The sequence below is a fragment of the Odocoileus virginianus genome, chromosome 29 (genome assembly GCF_023699985.2).
Source record: "Odocoileus virginianus isolate 20LAN1187 ecotype Illinois chromosome 29, Ovbor_1.2, whole genome shotgun sequence".
NCBI classification, from domain to species: Eukaryota; Metazoa; Chordata; class Mammalia; order Artiodactyla; family Cervidae; genus Odocoileus; species Odocoileus virginianus.
Window position 1 is genome coordinate 5,578,706 of NC_069702.1, and position 26,134 is coordinate 5,604,839.

The window sequence follows — 26,134 nt, forward strand, 5'->3', positions numbered from 1 at the left end:
AGGTTCACCATCAGTCCTTCCAATGAACACCCAGTACTGATCTCCTTTAGGATGGACTGGTTGGATCTCCTTGCAGTCCAAGGCACTCTCAAAGAGTCTTCTCCAACACCACAGTTCGAAAGCATCAATTCTTCAGCACTCAGACTTCTTCATGGTCCAACTCTCACATCCATACATGACCACTGGAAAAGCCATAGCTTTGATGACATGCACTTTGTCATCAAGTGATGTCTCTGCTTTTTAATATCCTGTCTAGGTTTGTGTATCCATTCTCCCCCAAACTCCCCTCCCGTCCCGGCTGCCACGCATCCTTGAGCAGAGTCGCCTGTGTTGTACAGCAGGACTTTGTTATTTGTTTGAAATATAGCAGTGTGTACATGTCCATCCCCAACTCCCTAGCTATCCCGCCCCCTAATTCTTCCCTCCTGTTACCCATATGGTCATTCTCTAAGTCGGTGAGCTTATTTACAGAGAGAAACTTCCTTCCTTCCTTCCTTCCTCATTTACAGAGAACTTCCTTCCTTCTTGCCTCCTGTCTCTCACCATCACCTTCCCCAGAGGCTCACCCCTTTTCCTGCGTCATATCTGCCTGGGTTGGTTCCTAATAACAGTCTACCTGATCACTTCCTGTCTTCCAACTCTTAGAAATCCAAGGTGATGCCAAGGAAACCAGAATTGAAAGAGACACGTGTACCCCAGTGTTCATCGCAGCACTGTTTACAACAGTCAGGACATGGAAGCAACCTAGATGTCCATCAGCATATGAATGGATAAGCAGGCTGTGGTGCATATACACAATGGAATATTACTCAGCCATTAAAAAGAGTGCATTTGAATCAGTTCTAATGAGGTGGATGAAACTGGAGCCTATTATATAGAGTGAAGTAAGTCAGAAAGAAAAACACGAATACAGTTTGCTAAGACATATATATGGAATTTAGAAAGATGGTAACGATAACCCTGAATACAGTTTGCTAAGGCATATATATGGAATTTAGAAAGATGGTAACAATAACCCTAGATGCAAGATAGCAAGAGAAACAGATGTAAAGAACAGTCTTTTGTACTCTCTGGGAGAAGGTGAGGGTGGGATGATATGAGAGAATAGCATTGAAACATGTATATTACCATATGTGAAACAGATTGCCAGTCCAGGTTCGATGCATGAGACAGGGTGCTTAGGGCTGGTGCACTGGGGTGACCCAGAGGGATGGGATGGGGAGGGAGGTGGGAGGGGGCTTCCAGGTGGGGAACACATGTATACCCATGGCTGATTCATGTGAATGTATGGCAAAAACCACTACAATAATGTAAAGTAATTCGCCTCCAATTAAAATAAATAAATTAATTTTTAAAAAAAGAAATCCAAGGTGATGAATGAACTGATGAACATATCAATTATTTACCAACTGTTCAGGGTGCTGGTTTGGGCATTCAAGATGTGGAGGTGAGCAGACTTGGTTCCTTTCTTAAAGAACCCTGAGACACCAGGGGCTAAAAGATGTAGAGACAATTAAATCTCACCCTCATAATCTTTCAGGCAGAGAAAGCAGTGCCTCTGATGTATGCAATCTTCTTGTCACATTGACTACAGATATTAAAATACGCATTTGAAATGTTTTCAGTGGTATTTATGAAATGGTTCTTCATAATTTTTATTTTCTGTCTTCACTTCTTTTTTTCTTCTTACATTTTCTCTACTATTAACCTCTCTGGTCAAAGAAGAGGGGAAAAAAAGAAATCTAACCTTTCCAAAGTCTTATGCAGCTAGGAAAAAAAAAATCAAAGATATCCACCAGCAGCTTGCAAAAACAAGAGGGAGTCCTGGGGGTTATAAAACATATGCTTGACAACTGATATTATCCACTAGCGAGATATTGCTTGTATCCCCACAGCCTGAAATTGCACAAGTGATCACTCTGGTTATCAATTCATACATGCTCACAATGGCCTGTTTGCTCTGGGAATTGCCTTCTTGGATTACTGCGAGTCCCTCATCTCCAGCACATTCATCAAGCAAAGTCCCCACTATAATGAACTTGGAGTAAAGCTCAGCACTCAATTGTATTCTAACATGTTAAGTGGAGTGTGGGCAGTCCCAGATTTATAACACTTTGGGGACGTGACTGATAGAAGAGACTTTGTCTTCCAAGTCTGTTTCCCAGCATTATCTTGACGCGTGGCCCCACTGCAGTCTTGGTTGTTTGGAACTGAAGCATTTGTTTTCTCAGCAGAAGTGCCACGAGGCGACATGCCCTCCAGGTGATGCTGAGATACCTTGATCAGGGTCTGCACCCAGGAAGACTCAGCAGGGGGAGCCTAGTGGAGTGTCTGGTAGGATAGAGGTGGCCAGTTCTTACCTAGTCACCAGTGAGTGGAAGGTTTTGCTTCTGTTTTGCTTTCTGAGAATGCCATCCATTCTCTTGGCAATACATGATGGAAAAATCAGTGAGGACAACCAGAGGCTATGAGATGCCATGAGGACAACCAGAGGCTATGAGATGCAGTGAGGACAACCAGAGGCTATGAGATGCAGTGAGGACAACCAGAGGCTATGAGATGCAGTGAGGACAACCAGAGGCTGTGAGATGCAGTGAGGACAACCAGAGGCTATGAGATGCAGTGAGGACAACCAGAGGCTGTGAGATGCAGTGAGGACAACCAGAGGCTGTGAGATGCTGCTCCTCAGTACTCCATGCCTCGATCATTCTCATCTCTGTCAAACACACAGGACTGCCCAACGTAGCTCCATACCATACCTACCAAACACAGGTAGTTACGGTAACCTACCTACCTAACCTACCAAACACAGCTCCATACCACATGCAGTCTGTGACTATATGTGTGTGTGTGAACATATGCACATACATATGTATACATGTACATATACAGATACACAGCCATCTACACACCTACATATATGCAGACATACATATATGGGGAGTATAGCTATGGCAACCCTATTAAGAAGCAGAGACGTCACTTTGCTGACAAAGGTCCATATAGTCAAAGCTATGGTTTTTCCAGTAGTCATGTATGGCTGTGAGAGGCAGAACATAAAGAAGCCTGAGAGCCAAAGAATTGATGCTTTCAAATTGTGGTGCTGGAGAAGACTCTTGAGAGTCCCTTGGACTGCAAGGAAATCAAAAAAGTAAATCCTAAAGGAAATCAACCCTGAATATTCATTGGAAGGACTGGTTCTGAAGCTGAAGCTCCAATACTTTGGTCACCTGATGAGAACAGCCAACTTACTAGAAAAGACCCTGATGCTAGGAAAGATTGAATGTAGGAGGAGAAGGGGATGACAGAGGATGAGATGGTTGGATGGCATCACCAACTCAATGAACATGAGTTTGAGCAAACTCCGGGAGTTGGTGATGGACAGGGAAGCCTGGCATCCTACAGTCCATGGGGTCACAAAGAATCAGACACGATTTAGCAACTGAACAACAACAAAAGTGGGAGTGGCTGTTATTGAATGCTGATTGCTCAGATCAATCCTATGGATACAAGTGTGACACTCGGCAGATTTCGTTTCTGTTCTCATGGACCCGACATAGTAAGACAACTCAGAGAGAAGTCAGATAAACCAGAGTCTCTGAATATGCTCTAGGGATTATCTGTGATCAAAGCATCTGGAGTATTTGTTAAAAAATACCAGACCCTGACCCCATCCCACTCCTACTGAAACAGATGCTTTTGGAGGTGAGATTTGGGAATCTTTATCTCAACACGCTCCCCAAGTTGCAGTCTGTTGGGGAACCACTGTGATATGATAAAGTCTGTGACAGAGAAGGAGATGCTCTCAAAAGAATTTGCAAGAGATAGACCGAACAAGCTTGACCTGCAGAAAGCAGAGAAGACTCCCTGGAAGAAGTAGTTCCCAAGTCAGAAGCTAAAAAAGAGGAAGAGTTACCCAGAAAAAATAAATACATAAAGGAAGGAAGAAGGATCAGCAAGAATGTCCAGCAAAGGAAAACCAGAGGGACTATGGGGAGATTTTTTTTCAAAACATACATGCCTTGATGACTAAGGCACTTCTGGTAATAGAGATCAGTGTGGTGCCTGGAAGTGTAATGCTTCCAGTTTAGTAGGAGACAGAGCTCTCCTTGGTATCTTGGTAAGCTGCATCCATTAGCTTCACTTCCTCTTCCTGTGCTCATTTCTTTCCAAAGATGACAGCACCATGGAAACCTGAACTGATATTTGATGGCTGGAGCCAGACCTCAACTCTAAACCTTCCATGGGTACTCTCAGGAACACTGAATCAACCCCACACTGGGCGCTGTGGCCACCATCCCCCATGGAGTGAATGATTTCACGTTTCTATACAGAACCAAGAAAGTCCCGAGAAAGTGAAACTTCAAATGTCTACACATGGACAGTCCATTTCTCCCCTGGATGCTACCGACTTCTTAATTTTATGTTTGTTTAGGATCCAGCTTACTGAGGTCAATTAAAGTCAGGAAGAGATGTCAGTTTGATTTAGTAAAATTGGATTCTTTCTGCCTTGGGTTTATCTCCTTGGGCTGGGCTGTCATTTGAATTTTATGTTTTTGTCCTTATTTCTTCAGACTTTTTTTTTTTTTTTTCCGGGAAGGGTTTTTCAGTGTTATGCCTGCTCTGCCTGTTTTCAAGGAAGGTGTTTGTTTCTATAAAGTGCCTGTCCCGTCTGATCTCCATCATCTTTATGGTCTTACATTCTGTCACCGTGGCTCTTGTCTGGCTGTGGTTTGTTATGTTTTGACAGGGGTTTGTTATAAAGCTTGGGGAATCACGTCTCTGACTTTGCCTTTCAAACTTTCTTCTTTACAGTAGTCATAAACCCATGCTGCTAAAATGTTCCCTCTGGGGGTGAGGGTGAAATTCTGAAAACACAAACCTTGAAGGAAAGGCAAGAAAGAGAGAGGAGGAAGAGGGGAAGGAGGGAAGGAGAGAGGGAAGGAGGGAAGGAGAGAGGGAAGGAGGGAGAATTTCGTAGAGGTGCTATAAAGTAGCCAGTACATTCTGTCATTCCGGCCAGCTGTCATTCCAACGTAAACAATGAAAAACTACAAAGAGTGGCCAAGTCTGAAAAAATAATGGTAGATGGGCAAGAAAAATGTACCCATGTTGCTATGCTCTGCTGTTTTTGATCTTTGGGATCTTGGACAAGTTGGGAAGTGCAGACCAGTGAACGCAGTTAGCTCCGCATTTGCTAGAAAAGGAGAGAGAAAGGCGGGAACGGACCCTGAGCCCCTCTATCCTTAAAAGCAGCCGTCTTGCAAGTTCCTTTTGTGAAAACACTTAGAATGATCTTTTTTGTGTGCGTAGATGGTTGTGGGTGGTGGTGTTGTTCAGACACTAAGTCGTGTCTGACTCTCTGACTCCACAGATTGCAGCACACCACACTCCCCTGTTTTCAACTGTCTCCTGGCGTTTGCTCAAATTCATGTCTATTGAGTCAGTGATGCTATCTAACCTTCTCGTCCTTTGCCGCCCCCTTCTCCTTTTGCCTTCAATCTTTCCCAACATCAGGGTCTTTTCCAATGAGTTGGCTCCTTGCATCAGGTGACCAAAGTATTATGTTGATGATGAGAGATTTATATGATTTTTGATGAGGTATCTGGATTTCAGCCATCATCAGTAAACAAGTATTAAGGACTTGCTGTCTGTGAGGTCCCAACTCTGTACCCTTACCTGTCGGAGTCTATGGAGTCCTGGGAGCTCAGCTAGATATTCAATGCCTTTTTCTATTTCAGTTAATCCTTAAGCTCATCTACAAAGTAAGTAATATTATCTCCATGGAACTAGCTTATGGCCAGCCACCAAGGTATGTAACTCATGTGTAGGGACGTGGACTGATACTAAAGCTGAAGCTCCAGTGCTTTGGCCACATGATGCAAAGAGCCAACTCACTGGAAAAGACCCTGGTGATGTGAAAGATTGAAGGCAAAAGGAGAAGCACATGGCAGAGGATGAGCTGGTTAGATAGCATTGTCGACTCAATGGACATGAATTTGAGCAAACTCTGGGAAGTAGTGGAGGGCAGAGGAGCCTGGCAGGCTGCATGCAGCCCATGGCGTTGCAAAGAGTCAGACACAACTTAGCAGATGAACAACTACAGTGACGTGGAGGGGGAGGGGTCTACAGAGAAAAGGAGCAAGTGGATCCATTCTCGTTAACTGTCTTGCACCGTGGCTGCCGAAGTAGCAGAAGTAGGTTTGGCCATGTTCTGTCTGGTTTCACAGCTGTGTCTCTCATGCTACCCCAGGCTGATTCTTCTTTAACCACCTATGAGGGAGAGGATGAAGCGAGCACCAGCTCACTTCATGGGAAGATCTGCGCACCTTTTACTAAGCAGGCAGTTGCACCCCTGATTCCCTAGCCTGGAAAATAGCTCAGGAGATGCCTCAAGATCCCAAACGCAGCCAACCTACCACTCCTATGCAGTTGGAGTAACTCCCACCCAACATGAGTCCTCCTTGTCTCCCTCGCCCTCAAGCACCGCTCGCATGTGGGTGCTTGGCCAAGGATTTCAATGGTGCTGGCCCGCCTACCCATTCCCCTCACGCTGACCTCACGTTCACCTCGTTGCCTCCCATGCAGAAGTTGTTTGGGAATGTGTCTGCTCTTCTTCCTTGCATTTGTCCACCATCTCCTTCCTTTTTTCCTTCTAGCCTCTATTCGCTGTGTGTTGAACACATCCTCAATACTCAGGCATGCTCCATGCTATTTAATCTGTATGGCATGCTAATAATAGTAATAATGATAGTAATGTCTTAACGTGTGCACATGCTAAGTTGCTTCAGTCAAGTCCAATCCTTGTGACCCTATGGACTATAGCCCTGCCAGGCTCCTCTGTCCACAGGATTCTCCAGGCAAGAATACTGGAGTGGGTTGCCATGCCCTCCTCCAGGGGATCTTCCCAACCCAGTGATCAAATCCATGTCTCTTATGTCTCCTGCATTAGCAGGCAGGTTTTTTTTATCACTAGCACAACCTGGGAAGCCTGATATCTTTATGTTGATCCATGCAAAGTTCAGCTATTCTATATATAGTAAGTGCCTACTCTTTATTCCATATTCTCTGGGTTCTGAGACAATACAGCCAGGAGCAAACAGACACAGCTCCTCCCTTCTTGGGGCTTGTATTCCAGCGAAGGAGCAGATAATACACAAATATAATATATGATCGATGCTATGAAGAAAAATTAATTAGGATGTGATTAATAATTCATCACCTACTTAATAGCCAGAGGGGAGAGCATTCTGTGGTTGATTTTATGCGCTCTGCACAGCATCCCTGTGGGCTGGCCCTGTATGTGTCCTTATCTGAGAAATGAGGAACCTGTGTTCAGGGTGATTGAGTCACTTGCCCAAGGTCACACAGCAGCTGAGCTGGGATTCGAGCTCAGGCCAGGTGGCTCCAAGTCCACACTCTTGACCCCATGGCCCACTCCTGGGAAGAGGTCAGGGCTAGTGAGACCTCGGAGCAACAATGCCAGGAGGGTCCCTGGGCCTTTCTGTCAGGGAAGAAAGGGAGAAATGTCACACATTCTTTATGTGACAGAGGAGAAAGGGAGGAATGAGAGAGAGGACAGACCTGTGTGCCTGTCAGGACACAGTGGCCCTGCTCCAGATCCTGTGGTCCAAGGACCCTCGTCTCCCTGTTAGGTGGCACCTCCCCTCGAAGGGGCGATGGAGTGCAGACACCAGAAGTGTCATTTCATCCTTGATGGGGGAGGGGAGTCATAGTCTGTTTGCTGAAAGGAGATGGGCAGTCAGGGAGGGGCTATTGGATGATGGTGGGTAGTGAGGGATTTTTTTTTTTTTAATGCTCTTTAATGCACAAGAGATGTTAGCATCATGCTGGTAACTGGGTACCAAGGCTTAGGCAAACCAGACCCATCCCAGAGCCCACAGAGCGCTCAGAAGCTGCCTTCTCTTTCCTAAACCCTCAAGTTTTTCTGAAACCCGCACTCGGCGTGTCAGACTCCAACACCTGGTGCCCACGTGGTTTCACCAGACCCGGGTGGGTGCAGTGGGGCTGTTAAGCGCTGCTGCCAGAAAGCCTAGGCAACATTCAATTCACGTCAGAATCACTGTTCCTTTGCTTGTAGACACTGTCTAAGGGTCAGAAGCACAGCCCCCAGTGGACTTCTGTGGAATGCGAAGCTGACCCTCTTTTACTGCTTCTCATTTCCAAGGATTTTTACATCCCTGTAAAATGCCCCTGGAATGCTGACTTGGCCTGCAGATGGTGCCTTTCTTTCTTTCTTTCCTTTTCTTTCTTTCTCTCTCTCTTTGCCTTCCTGATTTCATTCCCTTCTTTCCTTCCTTCCTTCTCTCTTTCTTTTCCTTTGCATGTGTGCAGGCTAAGTCGCTTCAGTCATGTCCAACTCTTTGCAACCCTATGGACCATAGCCCATGAGACTCCTCTGTCCATGGCATTCTCCAGGCAAGAAAACCAGAATGAGTTGTCATTCCCATTCTCCAGGGTTCTTTCCCTTTAGTTTCCTTTTTAAAGAGGCCTGCTCTTGTTTATGGAGTTTGGATGTTTATAAATCAGTCCCACAGATACAGTAAGGGTGAAGCCCCTTCAAACTAAGGAGTCTCAGTTGAGACACTTTTTTACTTATAAAAATTAGCTTTAATCCCAAGATGAATCATTCAAAATGACTAATCTTTGATCCTTAATTATCTGGACCAGAACATTCAGATATGAAAATTCCAAACATGGGACCTTAAAACCTTCCTTTCTTCTCCTTGTGATTTTAGTTCTCCAGCCCTGAACTCTGAAAGTGGCTTTTCCTCTGCATTAAAACCCCACGTGTACACATAACCAGTCTGGGGCTGGCAGCCTCTCTACACAGACATGCCAAGTCTACCTTCATGCACTTGCCAAACATCTCTTAAGTAGCTCTTCACATCCTGAATGGGCTGTGATACTAAGATGATGGAGAAATGTTCTCTGCCTTCAGGGAACCTCAGTCACTGATGGAAAGACAATAAAATGGAGGATTCCAGGGCTGCCGGGTAAGGCTCATGGTCTGTGCATACACAGAACAATGACATGCATTAAATGCTTACTCTGTAGAGTCTGACTCTGTGCCAAATACTTTACATGTATAATGCTATTAGTACCTGTAACTGCTCACTGGATGCGTGGATATTCTACTCCCATTTCTACAGATGAAGAAACTGGGGTGTGAAGGGCATAAGTGGTTTGTTCAAGGTCACCAAGTGAGTCAATGAATTCAGAACTTTGTCTACAGCATCCAAGCTTAAAGTCACTTTAAGGGTACCAAGGGGAGGACTCCCCTGGTGACCCAGTGGTTGGGACTCTGCCCTTTCACTGCAGAGGGCACAGGTTTGATCCCTGGTCTGAGAAATAAGATCTCAGTTGCCTCGGGCACAGCCCAAATAATAGTAATAACTTTAAAGAAGAGTACTAAGGAGAGAAGTGGAAAACTAGAAGGGAAAAAGGGACGCTCCACTGTAGGACGCGGTCCTTGAGCTGAGATTTAAGGTTGCCTAGGACTTAGGATGAAGCAGGAGAGGGAAGATGAGGGTGTCGCAGGCAAAGGATGCCACGTGAGCAATGGTTTCAAGATGTGCTGAGCCTGGAAACACTAAGGGAATGGGTGAGACTGAAATGGAGTTGGGAGAATGGTGGGGACAGCCAGTTTACTATTTTAATTCTACAAACCTTTCCCGTGACTTCAAAATCCACTTTAAAGGGTCATGTTTTATTAGCTTCTATTTTAGTGACCACTTAACACCTTACAGGGAACGTCTTGTGTAATATCCAGTCCTGGGGACGGGCCCAGTTTCCCTGTGTCTGCCTGTCTCTGCAGAGAGGAAATGGTCTCTTTCGCCACTCTTGGCATTGCTAAAGGTTGCCGAGTCCTGGTTTCGATTAAGTTTGAAATCACACACATGTGTCTGTTTCTCTGGCAGCCTTTCTCTAACTCAGTTGAACTGTGCTGATATTAAAACACAGAATTGAATGACTTGTGTTGTCCCCACGGGTCTGAGTTTGAGCAGTTCCAATAAATCATCATATTGAAATAATTTCATAAGAATTCTTGATGTTTGGCACCTTTGAAAAATCAAGGAGTGGAATTTTTTTTTTTTTTTTTTTGCTTCTCTAGTCTAGAGAAGTTCTTTATTTTTCTTTTAGTATAGTGTAGGGGTTTGGGGTAAAAAAAATTCCAGAAAATGGCAAACCATCTGAAAATGTCAGATATGGATAACTTACTTGGAGCAATAACCCCATGAGTTGGAAGTCTGTGGTTAATTACTTAATTTCATCATCTACACATACATAAAACTTTGCATACTTGACGGTTGTCATGTTGTGAGGGAAATGCTTTGTGATCTAAGTGGCAGAAAAAATGCAAAAGTTGACAATATTCAATGCTGGTGAAGTTGAGGATAAAGTGTGTACTATTAGGGGTCCATGGAATCCCCTCCTGGGTCTTCAACATCTGGCTGTTAGAGCTGGGAAAGAGCTTATCAGTTACACATAGAATGCTTTCATCCATTATGTCTGAAGGTTGAATAGTTTTTCTTGATGTCTGCTTGGTGGGAAGAAATGCAAAGAACAGAAACATCCATTGGTCGTTGGTTATGACGCCATCAGAAGTCAGCCTCCCAGCCGTAAGGGAGTTTAGGAACTGAGGTCTACTCAATGCTTAGAAAAAGAAATCAGATCTAGTGAACAGTTAGTGAGTCTCTGCAACAGCACTGTATTAATTTTTTTGCATGTGGATTACTTATGTAACTAAAAAATTAATAAAAATTAAATTCAGGCATAGAAACAAACAAAGGTTGGCCGATTAAAGGCAATAGGCATTCTACTTTATCTCACCCTGGCTCCAAGTGGCTATGCAGTTTTCTTCTCTAGCCATCAGATTTTTCTGCTATAAAGTGAGGGTGTGAAATATAATCATGGATAATCTTATTATATTTATTAAATAATTGCTAGTATGCTGTATCATATTTTCCCCACATATGTTAAGTGTTTTTCATAATCACTAATCAGGAGCTAATCAGTATCACCATGAGTTGCGTTCACTGCACTCGAATCAGAGAAACATGCTAAACATATTCTTTTTTAATAGTATCTTTGAAGTATGGAACTAGCTAGGGGTGCTTTTTAAGATCTTCAGAAACCCACTGGAATTAGAAAATGCTGGAGTCATGGACTAAATGTGAGGTCTTCTCTTCTTCCATCATTCTAATTTAGTACCTAGGCTAGTGCCTCATATAAAGCACTGCTTTCATGGATCTTTGTTATTAAAGAAATTAATAAAATCATGAATTTATGCAAAATTTTATTTAAAATATATGTGTGCACAAGAGAAAGGTTTATACCAAGTAAAAATTATTTAATAATTGAAAATATATTAATAGGTAATTTTCTAAAGGAAACTTAGACAACCAACTCAATAGTAAGTGAGGAAGCACCTGATCAAATTAGACATTCATCAGGACTAAAAAGGACAAAATCAAACACAAGAGTTACAAAAATAATTTGTTTTTCTTTCCATAATAAGTGATATGATCAGATCTCAAATAAACAAAAAGTACTTCCCTTACTCTTAGAGGAAATGCTCAAAAAAATTAGAGGAACAAAAGAAAGCCTACTACTTGTCTCATTATTTAATCCTTTTGTCCTGGAAAAGCTATTCCAACTATTGTAGTCAGATGAGAAATTAATGATATAAATATATTGGAAAGAAGGAAATACATAGATTTCTTCACCTAGAAAAATCAAAGCAATCTTCCAAAAGACTATTAAAATAGTAAGAGCATTCAAGTAAGTGTCTGTGTTCCAAACAGAAATGTAATGAAAAAAATTACACTAACCACTCAGCATAACTAAAATATTCAAGTACTGTTAGCTATCTACTTATAGAAAGCTACAGACTTATTTTGAGGTGGAAATAAAGATTTAAACAAATGGACATTTTATCCTCGGGATGATTGGGTATTCTAAAGATGTCACTTAGCAAATTTAATTTAAACCAACCTCCTTTCAGTTTTTCTTGGTAGGAGGGCAGGACTTGCAAAATTATCTTAAGGTTTATCTAGAAGAATAAGCAGTATCATCAGTTATGAAAATGTTGAAATAAAAATAATAGAGCAGAAATAAATCTACCAGATGTAAACTACATTATAAAGTTTGGATAAATAAAAGAATATCATACTGTCATAAGGAAATAGTGAGAGAAGGTTATGGTTAAGTAATAGTTCATCCAGACAAACTCTTCTAAGGTATAAATATGTAAGTTCTGATTGCTACTGCCTTGGTGGTCCAGTAGTTAAGGCTTTGCCTTCCAAAGCAGAGGAGGCCTGTTCAACCCCTGGTGGGGGAACTAAAATCCCATATGCCTCCCAGCCACAAAATGTACAACAGAAGCAAAATCAATAACGATTTTTAAAACAGTTTACATTAAAAAGAACTTTAAAATTTTTAAATTTTTAAAAGCTAATAAAAAAGGCCACAGCCCAAATCATGGGAAATACACTCCTTAGTTTAATTATTTAAATTAAATGAAAACACGCTCCTTACACACATGCTGTCTCCTCAGCCAGGACTCCTCTATTCCCTGTGTCTGATTGGTGTCTGCTCACCCTTCAGCTCAGGATTTCCTCTGACACCTCCCTCTGTGCCCATGTCCGTGAGACACGGTAACTAGGACATGGACTTAATCTGAAAGTCACAAGGGTTTCCATTTCTTACCTGTAGGGTACTGATGCGTGGTAAGAGGTGCAAGAGTGGCCGCGGACTTCCCTTGCACAATGTCGTCATCAAAACTGTGGGACAAAGAGATAAAGAATTTTGCCCATCTTGAAAGGCACATAAGTGAGAAAAACACTTTGTGGTATAGCTGGAAAAAAAACATGGACCAAAGTTATCTGATTATGCCCAAGCACTGATTGAATTAATAAAGTGAAATGAGGCAAGTCTTACATGTAAATTCTTGGAGCTTTTAAACTGTAAATCCATTCATGGACTGTACCCACTCATTCAGCAAATATGTATGGATTCCATCTGTGTGTCCGGAATGAATAAACAATGGTGAACAAGAATGAGCCGCGACTTGCATCCTATTATATTTGTCCTTAGTTAATGAACTCATAGCTCTAAGAATCACTTGACCGGAAGCTCCCTAAGAGCGGGATGGGATTTATCACAGTCTGCGTTGTTCCTCCAGCTCCTCTTGCTAGGTGGTGTGACCTAGAAGTCTTCCGGTAGAAAACGGAAGAAAAATGCCTATTAGATTTCTGGGAGGAGCAAAAAATTTTGTGGCACTTTGGAACCGTGTTGACAGGTGCATGACACATTTAAAAGCAGCAACTTCATCAGATCATAATGTAATACAATGAAAAACAGTGAGTCTGTCTGATCACATCATTGGCTAAAGCCTACGACTGCTGCCTAACTGCACTGAGATTGATCTGCCAGTCTTTGCAGCAGCCAAGAAGGTTCTGGATAGTCTGGCCCCACCTCCTTTCTGAACTCACCTGTCATCTCACTCTCTGTGACTATGGTCCTGCCACACTTTCTTCTTTCTGACCCTGGGACACACCAGGCTCTTTCAATTCCAGCTCATTTCTGTCTTAGGGCTTTTGCCTTATAGGACCTTTTCATTCCCAGATGCTCACATGACCTGTCCAGCCTAGACTCAGTTCCATCAACACCTCCCCACTGCAGCCTTGCAGACCAGCCAAACTAAACTAGCCTGCCTTCCTTCCCTACCAATTTTATTGTCTCTCTTCCCACTTGTCTGCTATTTATCTCCAGCACCTAGAACAATGGCAGGCCAATAGCAGGTACTTAATAAACATATATTCAAGGAAAGAATGTTTGAAATAGCAAGAAAGAAGAATGTTTAAATCAGATTGCTTTGTTTACAAAAAGTAGTTAAAGGTATATTACAATGAAAATAATTTATGAAACTCAAGTGATTTTGGCTTGCTTCACCTTCAGCAAGACAAAGGTATCTGCCTTGATCCTATGTCACTCCCATCAAAGTTCAAGCATATTTTAATTTCATCATTTTGGTTATATAGTTATATTTGGTGGCTCAGTAGTAAAGAATCTTCCTGTCAATGCAGAAGCCACAGGAGATGCGAGTTCAATCCCAGGGTCAGGAAGATCCCCTGGAGGAGGAACCGGCAACCCACCCCAGTATTCTTGTCTGGAGAATTCCATGGACAAAGGCTCCAGTGGGCCACAGTCCATGGGGCTGCAGAGTCAGACACAACTGCGACTATGTGTGATGTCACAAGTACCATAAATAGAAACATCAGTATTGTTTATTTCAGTACTAGGAGCATTCCCATTATGTTAGCATAATGCATTTACTAGTTTCTGAATTCAGATAAGTCTAAAGTTGACTGAATCTTCACGTGTATTAAGTAGTAGAATTTTGTACTATGATGTAGTGGTATCTCTAGTAGAATTTCCTTTTGAATCTTTGAGGTACTGCAGCTTAAAAACTACTCAAATTTAGACAACCAGTTTATCCATTGTCATGTTTATGAAAAAGTTTAAAAATCATAGTTATCAATTGCTTTATAATATTTAACTGTGCCTAATTAAAAGCACTAATGTGCAGTGTGGTAACATGATTTCCTTTTCCAATGAGGTAGAAAACTACTAGTTAAATAATTGTCAAATGTTAAGTGGTCCTAATATATTGTTAGTTATGTGCATTGCTCTTATTCCCCATTTTCACTGGGATCCTCAACCTTTTACATTTTTTGGAGTGAATTTTCTTTGAAAGGTGAATTTTTTTTTTTTTGAAAGGTGAAGTTATAGGCATTTAGAATATAAGGGATGACTCCAAATCAAAAGGTCCTCACATTGGACAATGGTTTTCAGAGCGCTTAAGATCTGAACATTAGAACCTCAGTTTGGCAAGGATCTTTACCAAGAGCTTAGCGTCACATCTAATAAACTATCTGAGTTAGACACTCTCCAGACTAGGAGTAATTGTTACATTGATTTCCCTAGAAGTATCTGAGCATGCTCGTTTCACCACAACCTCATCAGGTTGATGTTTTAATCTTTTTAATTTTATTTTAATATGTACCTTGATTACTAGTTTGAACGTTTTCTCATGTGATTATTTTCTTCTTTCAATGTCTTTCATGTGAATTCCTTCTAAACATCCTCAAGAGTTTAAGAAGAGCATTTCATAATTATTAGTAGAGACAAACTACTCCAAAAGGCAGATGCTTATATCTTCTCAGTGATTATGAGCTACCAATGTGTACCATTTGGTTTCTAAATGGGGGGAGAAATCAGCTAATATCTACGGGTATCCTGTAGACAGTTTAATGTCTACCAGTAACACCTACGAGAAAAAAGAGAAGCTAGATCCTGCCTCCACAGCTCCATCAGCCCTCCAATTTTCACAGAAAGAACCTCTGGGGAAGAGGGGCCAATGCTTGGGGACAAACAGAACAACTAGGAAAAACTTCCCAAGGAACTGGAATTCAGCGCTCAGCACCCAAGTTCCCTTTGGATAATGGGCTTCTCTGTGGCTCAGATGGTAAAGAATGTGCCTGCCGTGCATGAGACCGGGGTTCAGTCCCTGGGGTGGGAAGATTCCCCAAGGAAGGAAATGGCAACCCACTCCAGGATTCTTGCCTGGGAATTCCCATGGACAGAGGAACTGGTGGGCTGCAGTCCATGCGATCGCAAAGAGTTAGACATGACTGAGCGAATAACACACACGGAGACACAAATTGTTAGCTATTCTGGACTAATCCTGTTTACCTACAAGGTAGAGCATTGTTTAAACATTCTTTATACACATTTCAGACTCCTGAATAATTTATACCGTGATCTTCTTTTCTGTTTCCTAAACACATGGATAAGTAACATATACAGTATTCCACTCACATAATATCACAGAAAACCTTCTCATGCTATCCAACTCACCATACTTTCTCTTTCCAGCTTTTTGGAGCTTTGACCTAAATGTGTTAGAAAAATAGAATCACCTTTATAATTATTAGAATCTTAATCTCTTTTCAAGTATATTTGAAAGATACAATCCCTTTTGTGGAGGCACAAATATAGATTTATCATATCAATACTTAAATTATTTTTTATTCCAAGGGTTAACGTATCAATGTAAAGCATAGGTGTAGCTTATGAGTGAGACAGTACACAACTTATTAGACTCAGAATTGGTATGGCTGATGAATTAGGGGACCATGGGGTCTAAATCAGAAATGTTCACTTTAAAGTCGTTTATATTAGGCTGTGCAGTGTAGGTGCACCATTTATTAAATTAAAAGACATTTTATCTTAGGGCTTCAAAAGTAATAAAATTGTACATCAAATTCAGGATTCAGAAGAAAATGGCAGAGTTCAAAATTACGAATCTATTTTTTAACTTTATTTTTACATTATGTTACAGATACTTAGATATTTGTTATTAGAAGTGAGGTGTTAAGACAAGGACAAAAATCCATCTTTGTGTTTCCAGCACCTACCAAGGAGCTTTGCGCCTACTCTGGGTTATGTAAAGGTTTATAGAGGAAATCAATGAATGCACTATAGAGCAGGTTCCTCAAACACATGCAATTCTTTTTTCTGGTTTCTTATTCCATTCATTGCGCATTAAATGTATCTAGTGTGTGTGTGTGTGTTGTATTTTTGACTCCACTCCCTTGTAGAACAGAAGCTCTTTGATGACAGACAGAATAACAGCCTCCCAGAAAAGTTCAGTCCTAACCCCTGGAACCTATGAAGACGTTACCTTTTGGCAAAATGAACTTTGCAGATTCGATTAAATGAAGGATCTTGAGGTGGGCGATGATCTTGGATTATCTGGGTGGGCCCAGAGCACTCAGGGGGGCTTCCCAGGTGACTCAGTGGGTAAAGAATCTGCCTGCAGTGAAGGAGACACAGGAGACCTGGGTTCGATCCCTGGCTCAGGATGATCCCCATGGAGGAGGCCATGGCAACCCACTTCATTATTTGTGCCTGGAGAACCCCATGGGCAGAGGAGCCTGGCGGGCTACAGTCCATGGGGTCACAAAGAGTCGGATGTGACTGAAGTGACAGCACACACACATGCACAGTGGACTCATGAGGGTCCTTAAAGGTGGGAGAGGGAGTCGGAGGAGGAGGGGAGGACAGGACCATGTAGAGTCCATCCACCACTGCTGACTCTGAAGATGGAGGAAGGGGCCACAGTCAAGGAGTAAGAGAGAGCCTGTGGATGCTTGAAAAGCAAGAAAAGTGGTTCTCCCCGAGAGCCTCTAGAAAGGAGTACAGTTCTGTTGACATGTTACTTTGGGCCCAGCAAGACCCACGTCAGATTGTCAGAACTGTAAGATAAAGAATAGGTGATAGACAGATGGATTTTAAGACACTAAGTTTGTTGTTCTTGTTTGGTTGCTAAGTCATGTCCAACTCTGTGGCCCCATGGACTGTAGCCCACCAGGCTCCTCTGTCCATGGGATTTCTCAGGCAAGAAAATTGGATTGGCTTCTCATCTCCTTCTCCAGGGGATCTTCCCAACCCAAAGATCGAACCTGCGTCTCGGGCATTGGCAGGTGGATTGTTTACCACGGAGCCACCAGGGAAGCCCAAGTTTGTAGCAGCAACAATTAAAATACAGATATAGTCTTTGACAACTTTTTCTCATCACTTCCTCTTTATTTTGTGTGTCCACTCCTTTATTCCCTGCTGAAACAGGACAGCATTAATCAAAATATCTCTGTTTACTAACCACAGAAATCTAACACAAACTCGAGCAAAAATGTGGGGGTGCATATTTCACATAAGTGGGACCTCCAGGAGATGGAGTTGGCTTCTGTCCCAGCCAGAATGAGGTCCGCATCAGTCCAAGAGGGTCAGTGTCTCTGATCTGCTTCCTCTGTACAGAATTCGGCATTTCTACAATTCACATGCTTTTAGTGGCAAAACTCTCCTCTTCCAGGGAAGAATTCTAATTTGCTCATCTTTGTAGCCTAAGAGATTGAAAGTGTGCTGTGATTATCCATTGCTGTACTTCGGAATGCCCCAAGACTTTCGTTTTATTGACTTATGATTCTGCAAATTTGGGCAAAGTCTCTGGAAGGCAGCTCGCGTCTGATCCATGTGAGACACGCTCAAGGCAGCTCTTTGGGGGCTCAAGTGTCCTGAACATCCTTCATCATGCAAACTACTGCGGGCTGTTGGCTGGATGCTTAACTGGGGATGTTGTCCTTTGTACTCCCCTTCCTGCAGCTGCTCCACGTGGCTAGGTTGGGCTTCTCGCAGGATGGCAGTTTTAAGAGTAGTTGGACTTTGCACATAGCAACCGGTTTTTCCCTTAAGATCAAAGTGGAAGTGTCTGGGCCTTCTCAAGTTTGGGGCCCAATAGACACAAGGTTACTCATGCCACCTTCTATACATATTTTTTAATTTATTTATTTTTAATTGGAGGATAATTGCTGTACAATATCATGGTGGTTTCTACCATATATCAACATGAGTCAGCCAAAGGTATAGGTATGTCACCTCCCCCTTGAACCTCTCACTCCATCCCACCCCTCTTGTTCAGTCGTTCAGTCGTGTCCGACTCTTTGCGACCCCATGAACCGCAGCACGCCAGGCTTCCCTGTCCTTCACCATCTCCCAGAGCTTGCTCAAACTCATGTCCATTGAGACAGTGATTCCATCCAGCAATCTCGTCCTCTGTCGTCCCCTTCTCCTCCTTCCTTCAATCTTTCCCAGCATCAGGGCCTTTTCTAATGAGTCAGCTCTTCGCATCAGGTGACCAAAGTATTGGAGCTTCAGCTTCAGCATCAGTTCTTCCAATGAATATTCAGGACTGATTTCCTTTAGGATGGACTGGTTGGATCTCCTTTCAGTCCAAGGGACTCTCAAGTGTCTTCTCCAACACTACAGTTCAGAAGCATCAATTCTTCATCCCTCTGCCTTCTTTATGGTCCAATTCTCACATCCATACATGACCACTGGAAAAACCAAAACTTTTACTAGACAGACCTTTATTGGCAAAGTGATATCTCTGCTTTTTAATATGCTGTCTAGGTTGGTCATAGAGTTTCTTCCAAGGAGCAAGCATCTTTTAATTTCCCACCCCTCTAGGTTGTCACAGAATTCAGGATTTGAGCTCCCTGCATCATGCAGAAAATTCCATGGACTGTTTTATATATGGAACTGTACATATTTCAATGCCACTCTCTCTTTTCAGCCCACCCTCTCCTCCCCCCACTTTGTCCACAAGTGTGTTCTTTATGTCTGCATCTCCATTTCTGCCCCGCAGATAGGTTCATCAGTACCATCTTTCTAGACTCCATATCTATGCGTTAATATAGGATATTTGTCTTTGTCTTCTGGACTTACTTCACTCTGCGTAATCTTCAGAAACCAGATGCTGGAGAGGGGATGAAGAAGAGGGAACTCTCTTGCACTGTTGGTGGGACTGCAAATTGATACAACCACTATGGAGAATGGCACAGAGATTGCTTGAAAAACTAGGAATGAAACTACCATATGACCCAGCATTCCCAATACTGGTCAAATATCCTGAAAAAGCCATAATTGAAAAAGACACATGTACCCCAGTGTTCATTGCAGCACTACTTACAATTGCTAGGACTTGGAAGCAACCTAGACGTCCGTCAACAGATGAATGGATGAAGAAGTTGTGATACACATACACAGTGGAATATTGCATGCATGCGTGCTAAGTCGCTTCAGTCATGTCCCACTGTCTGCAAGCCTGTGGACTGAAGTCACCAGGCCCGTCTGTCCATGGGGATTCTCCAGGCAAGAATACTGGAGTGCATTGCCATGCTCTCCTCCAGGAGATTGTCCAGACCCAGGGATTGAACCTGAATCTCTTATGTGTTCTTGCACTGGCAACCAGGTTCTTTACCACTAGCCACCTGGGAAGCCCCAGTGGAATATTACTCGGCCATAAAAAGGAACACATTTTACTCAGTTCTAATGAAGTAGATGAACCTAGAGCTTATACAGAGTGAAGTACCTTCTATTTATGAGAGCAGATCACAGGATCCAGGCCCGATCTGAAAAGAGGAGACTACATATGTAAGGTTGTGAATCCCACTGCTGTGATTCACTGGGGTCATCAGAGTAGCTAGTCTATCATGGAGGATAACAGAGCTTTGTGTGTGATGGTCCAAGTGAGACAGTGCGAAAATGGTAGAGGTAGTCCCACAAAGGAAAGAGGACTGAAAACAACCCTAGGGTGTCCTTAACAGTCATTCCCTTCAGTGATGGAAAGGATTCAGTGAAGCAAAGCTGACACCCTCTAGTCTATTGGCTAGAGTTTGTGCATTATCTAGAGTTAGAGAGGATATACCAGATGCAGACAAATACTCTATAATTCCACTTATACACATCACCTAGAGTAGTCAAATAGTCAGAAAGTATATTGTTAGATGCCAGGGAACAGGGGGTCAAGAGGTGGGGAGGGGGAGCTAGTGTACAGCTAGGGTACAGAGTTTCAGTTTAGGAAGGTGAAAACTTCAGGAGATGGGTGATGGTGAGAGTTGCCCAGCAAAGTGAACGTACTTTTAAAATAGTATGCTTTATTTTATGTGACTTTTATCACAAAAAAAGATTGAAAAATTTCAATTGAAAGTTAAGGAATTTCAAACTTTTTTCCCATTTGAATTTCCTTAAACTATGAATGAAAATAATGCTTACACGTAGCAAACATCACTACACAGAAATTAAATTGTGCGTGATTCATGGATAAATGATAATGTGGCTAATCCAGTGATGTTCATTTGCATAACCTTTTTAATGTGACAATTCCTTGGATATTGTAGTGAAATATTTTCACCCTACATCTATATTTTTATGGCGTGTGTTTACTTTCCACAGTACAGATCCCAAAATGTCAAATTGCTAGAGCTGATTTATGGTGATTAGTTTTAAGTTGGAATATTTGAAATGCATTTAATTAATTTTAGCTGCTTAGCAAAGTACAATAAGGGTTTTCGTATTAGCAAAGTTTTCTTTATGACATATCAGCTATGCATATGTTTAAGGATATGATGGACTCAAATGACTCTTATTTGAATTTTATATTTAGCAAATAAACATGCACTATTGGGGATTAGGCAGTATTTAGGAAGTGTATGTATAAGGATTATTTAGGATGAAATTGCCAAAGATCCTGGAATATTCAGCACACACTTGTTGATTGATTTCACTGCAGTAAATATGAAGCAATAACAACTATATAAATTATTCAGAGACTAGTCATTCACATTGGGATTCTTTAGCAATCACTTCAGAAAACATTTGGCAGGGTATTCTTTTTATAGTATTTTTTCCAAATCCGTGTACAAAAGAGATATAGATTCATATGAAATGGATTACTACTGATTCTTTGAAAATGAAATTAAACATTTTTAAACATTCAAGTGGTGATTGCATGATCTTTCCTACTAAAGCACTCTTTGGTAATGTATTTATCTTAAATATTATTTTTGTCTTTCAGGAAGCCTTATATGGTGAATGTAAGAGATTTATTAAAACCTTGAATCACTTGAGAGTGCTTTAGTACTTTGCCTCAAAATCTGCACATAGGCAAAATTCCTGATATTATGAGTTGGGATTTTCAGTGTAAGAGGATTTAAAATCTCTGCTAAAGCAAGGGCTTGTTAGCTGTTTCTAAGCATCATATATTAGAGAGACCCAGCTACTTACGAACTGCTCAAACTAAAATGGGACAGGACAGGACACGCAGAATGAAAGAGACCAATTTAGACCAAGTGGAAGGTTATTAGGTTTTCTTAAGATGGCCCTTTGATTCTAGAAAGAGATTTTCTTCCAACTCCAGAAGCAGATAGAGCAGTCAGCATTCACGTAGGTATGGATTTCTTTGTATACAGATAGGGATCACCTGTTAAAGATATCCATTCATTAAAGCAGTTTGAGACATGGTGTTGGAAAGTGTTTCAATGTATGCAGACTTTTTCTAAGTTTTTATTTTATATTGGAGTGTATCTGATTAACAATATTGTGATAGTTTCAGGTAAACTGCAAAGGAACTCAACCATACATATACATAATATCCATTCACCCCCAAACTCCCCTCCCATCCAGGCTGCCATATAACATTGAGCAGAGATTCCTGTGCCATACAGTAGGTCCTTGCTGGTTATTCATTTTAAATGTAATAGTGTGTACATGTCCATCCCAAACTCCTATGGGCATTTGCAGATTTGACGTTAGAGACCCCAGTTATCTACTCATAAGTCGTGTGACTTTCAAACATTCCTAATAACTTTTTCTTTTGTAATAATCATTTTGTTGATTACAGTTCCCTATTCTCTTGACTTTGTGCTAAAGATCCAATGAATAAGTGAAGCCCCCAAATAATTCATACCCCACAAAGCATTACATTATCAATACATATCACTATGACTACTACTACAAATAATAAACAAGATTGAGTAACTGGTGTGCAAACAATCCATTGAAAAATCCAAGTGGATTCGGTATGTTTATTTTTTGAAAATATGTTAACTTAGAGAATATCTATGAGGTCAAACGTCATCAGCATTTTCCCCTTTATGTTTAACGTACTAACTCTGACATTATTGATGGACACCAAATCTGGAAAGATGACCACATAAATTTTTCCTGAATACTTAGAGATTTTATTTTACTAACTGTAAGCCATAAGGGATGTGGCAGTTGGTAAGGAGGGAAAATCTGCCTCTTGGTATGATCTGTATCCCGTTGGAGGTCTGGCCGTGGTGTGGGGCGTGTGGGGCCATCCGGATGTTCTCGTTAATGGTTTGTTTCTCTGTGTCTCTTGCAGCTATTGGCAGGACGCTCATCCCTCGTTACTTTAGCACTGTGTTTGAAGGAGGGGTCACCGACCTCTACTACATCCTCAAACACTCGAAGGAATCCTACCACAACTCGTCCATCACGGTGGACTGCGACCAGTGCGCGATGGTCACCCAGCACGGGAAGCCCATGTTTACCAAGGTACGGGGCGCGCTGGGTGACAAGGCTTGCTCTTCTCTGGGCGAACGGCAGGATACCAGTGAGGGTTTCCTTCTGGAACTTGAAGCTGACCTCTCACATGTCAAATCCGAGCAGCCCTGTGAGGCCATCTTTTTGTCTTGTGACCTGGCAAGACTCTCTGGGGGGCCCCTGTGCAAGTGTGTGCATTTGACACAGACCCCGGGAACGTCAAATGGGATAAACCTTCAAGAAAGAGAAGAACGTTTTGGCTGCCTCTCAAACTTAGGCTACTAAATTACATTTTTAGTGTTTTTTTTCTTTTTTTTAATTGAGATATGATTGACATTTAACAGGCTTCTCTGGTAAAGACTCAGCCTGTTAGGCGGGAGACACAGGTTTGTTCCCTGGGTTGGGAAGATCCCCTGGAGAAGGGAATGGCAACCCACTCCATTATTTTTGCCGGAGAATTCCGGGGACTGAGGGATCTGGCGGGCTTCAGTCCATGGATTCACAGAGTGTCGGACACCACTAGCGGCTAACACTTATACCACTTATACTTAAGAGGGTACTAGTGCTATGTTTACAACATGTTGATTTGATACATGTGTGTATTATGAGGTGATTACTAATAAGTTTAGTTAACATCCATCACTGTGCTTAGCCACTGTCTTATCCAACTCTTTGCAACCCCATGGACTGTAGCCCCTCAAGCTCCTCTGTCCGTGGGATTTACCAGGCAAAAATACTGGAGTGGGTTGTATGCCCTCCTCCAGGGGATCTTCCTGACCCAGGGATCGAACCCAGGTCTCCCGCATTGCAGGCGGATTCTTTACTGTCTGAGCCACCGGGGAAGCCCCACATCCATCACTACACGTTTAGAATTTCTTTCTTGTGACGAAGCCCTTTAACACATTATTGACTGGGAGATTTTTGTAGAGACTAATGCCTGTGGCGTTAATATGTCTCTGGTCAGTAATGTGTTAAGGAATATTAGTATGTTTCAAATATATAACACTCGAAAGATACTATGTATTATTCACTATAGCCCATGATGATATACATTACATAGAATTTCGGTTTTGATACTCAGGGATATCCTACAACTAAAAGCACATTCTTCTATTATTGTGCATTCAGAGTTTGTGCTTTGTTATTGAAATTAAAGTTTTTAAAGCTAAATTCAAATATTAAGAAGCAGGGGGAAAATGAAGAAACCACAATTCAGCTAGTCATAATCTTTAAGGAACACAAAAGTATAAAAATATAAATGCAACACTATAGACAATCCCTTTATATCATCTCCCAAGCAGAAAAATTACTAAGAATAAATATTTAGTTAAAGAATCTGGCGAATGGAAGTTTTATTTTAATGAACACTAGTTCATTGCATTTTGACTAAGACTCAGTGTGAAAGTGATCTGTAACATCAACAAGACCAGTTCTCTCTTGTAGCTGAAAACACGAATGACAACCTTCTCTTTATAGTTAAGAGAAGTTGAATTACCAGGGTTAATTGTGGAAGCCTAAATTATAAAACTGAAGATGTGTCTGCTACATACACACTATTTTGCTAAAAGAGTAGATATAAAACATTTATTATTTAAAGTATTCTTTGATCTTGGTGTAATTTCACCTTTCCGGTGCCCACAGGGGTGTTAAAAACCACAGGCAAAGGAAATGCTTATATACATGCAAAAATGAATCATCCAGTACCATTGAGTTTATGGTATCTTGATGATTATCCATAGACATTTTAAATGTGGAACAGGAGGCGGGTTTTCCCCATTTCCCCTTTTTAACCATTGAATGGAGAGAAAAGCTGTCAGTCTGGGATAAGGAAGATTCCCACCGCATGTGATGGAGCGTGCTGGTCTTGAAGAGACTTTTGCTGTGTGGAAAGGAATGGTCACCTGGGTAATGGTTTACTCTGCCCATCACTCACTTATTTTTGAAGACACAAAACCTTTACATCACCTTGTGGACACAGGAGCCATTTCTAGCCTTACAGAGCCCGAGCATTGCAGGGAGAGCCTTTTTCTGTCCCTTCAGTATCCTTTGTGTAGGCTTAGTGTTACTTTCCCTGGAAAAGGAAATGGCAACTCACTCCAGTGTTCTTGCCTGGAGAATTCCATGGACAGAGGAGCCTGGCGGGCTACAGTCCGTGGGGTGGCAAAGAGTCGGACACAACTGAGTGACTAACACACACACACACAAACACACGGTGTTACTTTTGGGCGTCCCACGTGGCGCTAGTGATAAAGAATCTGTCTGCCAATGCAGGAGACACAGGTTCGATCCCTGGGTCAGGAAGATCCCCTGGAGAAGGAAATGGCATGCCACTCCAGTATTCTTGCCTGGGAAATCCCGTGGCCAGAGGAGCCTGGTGTGGGCTACAGTCCATGGGGACACAACTGAGCCACTGAACACACTGACATTAGTGTTACTTTTAGGCCATTCAGGAAAAACACACCAGTGTCTTATGCTTTCAGAGAAAAAAGAAATCCGTGATACTTAAACTTGGCTGTAATGAAGGAGCTACTTCCAAAGCCTGTAGCCACTGAAAATAAAAATGCATATTGCAATGAGCCTTTCATATATTTCCTGCATTTCTTTCTCAGACCGAAACTGTCTCAGAAATGAACATAGTCAGTTGCTCTGAAGATATCGTGCTGTACATGCCAGATTGGTTTTAAATCAAAAAGAATCCCATTCTTCTTATGACTTGATAAGGTGTTTTTTTTTTTTTTTTTTTCATTCAAATTGAGAAACCAAGGCTCTCTGTTGCTCCTCCCCCCACTGGAGTACTCCGTCTCCTGTGGCACCCCTCCCACACGGGGACATTCTCCTGAACTCAGCTCTCTGGATCTCAAGCTTTAATTATTTAGATCACCCATCTGACTCTACTCTGTGGCAATACTTTTGCCAGCTCCGGTAATGAATATTTCTATACTGTGATGAAAAATACCACTTTCTGGGAAATGTAGCTTAGCTGTGTGGCCTTCGTCCAGATGCTAATTATGCACATTTATTTTTAGAAAATTCCAAAGCGTTTCATTTTCTCTCTCTCTTTTTTTTTTTTTTGCTCCTTGGGTGATTATTATACTACACAAAGAATCTTTCCAATTTTTCTTTTGTTCTTATATTAATTAAA

At 41.9% G+C, this 26,134-nt stretch overlaps 1 protein-coding gene across 7 annotated transcripts in view; it reads left to right on the forward strand.

Annotated features, from left to right (window-relative positions):
• The window catches only part of LDB2 (LIM domain binding 2), a 437,523-nt gene that overhangs the window by 334,312 nt on the left and 77,077 nt on the right, over window positions 1–26,134 (forward strand). For all 7 annotated transcript variants that reach the window (XM_070458086.1, XM_070458082.1, XM_070458083.1 and 4 more), the window contains exon 3: window positions 22,832–23,004. In XM_070458086.1, coding sequence (XP_070314187.1) covers window positions 22,832–23,004 — 173 coding nt within the window. The remainder of the gene's footprint in view (window positions 1–22,831; window positions 23,005–26,134) is intronic.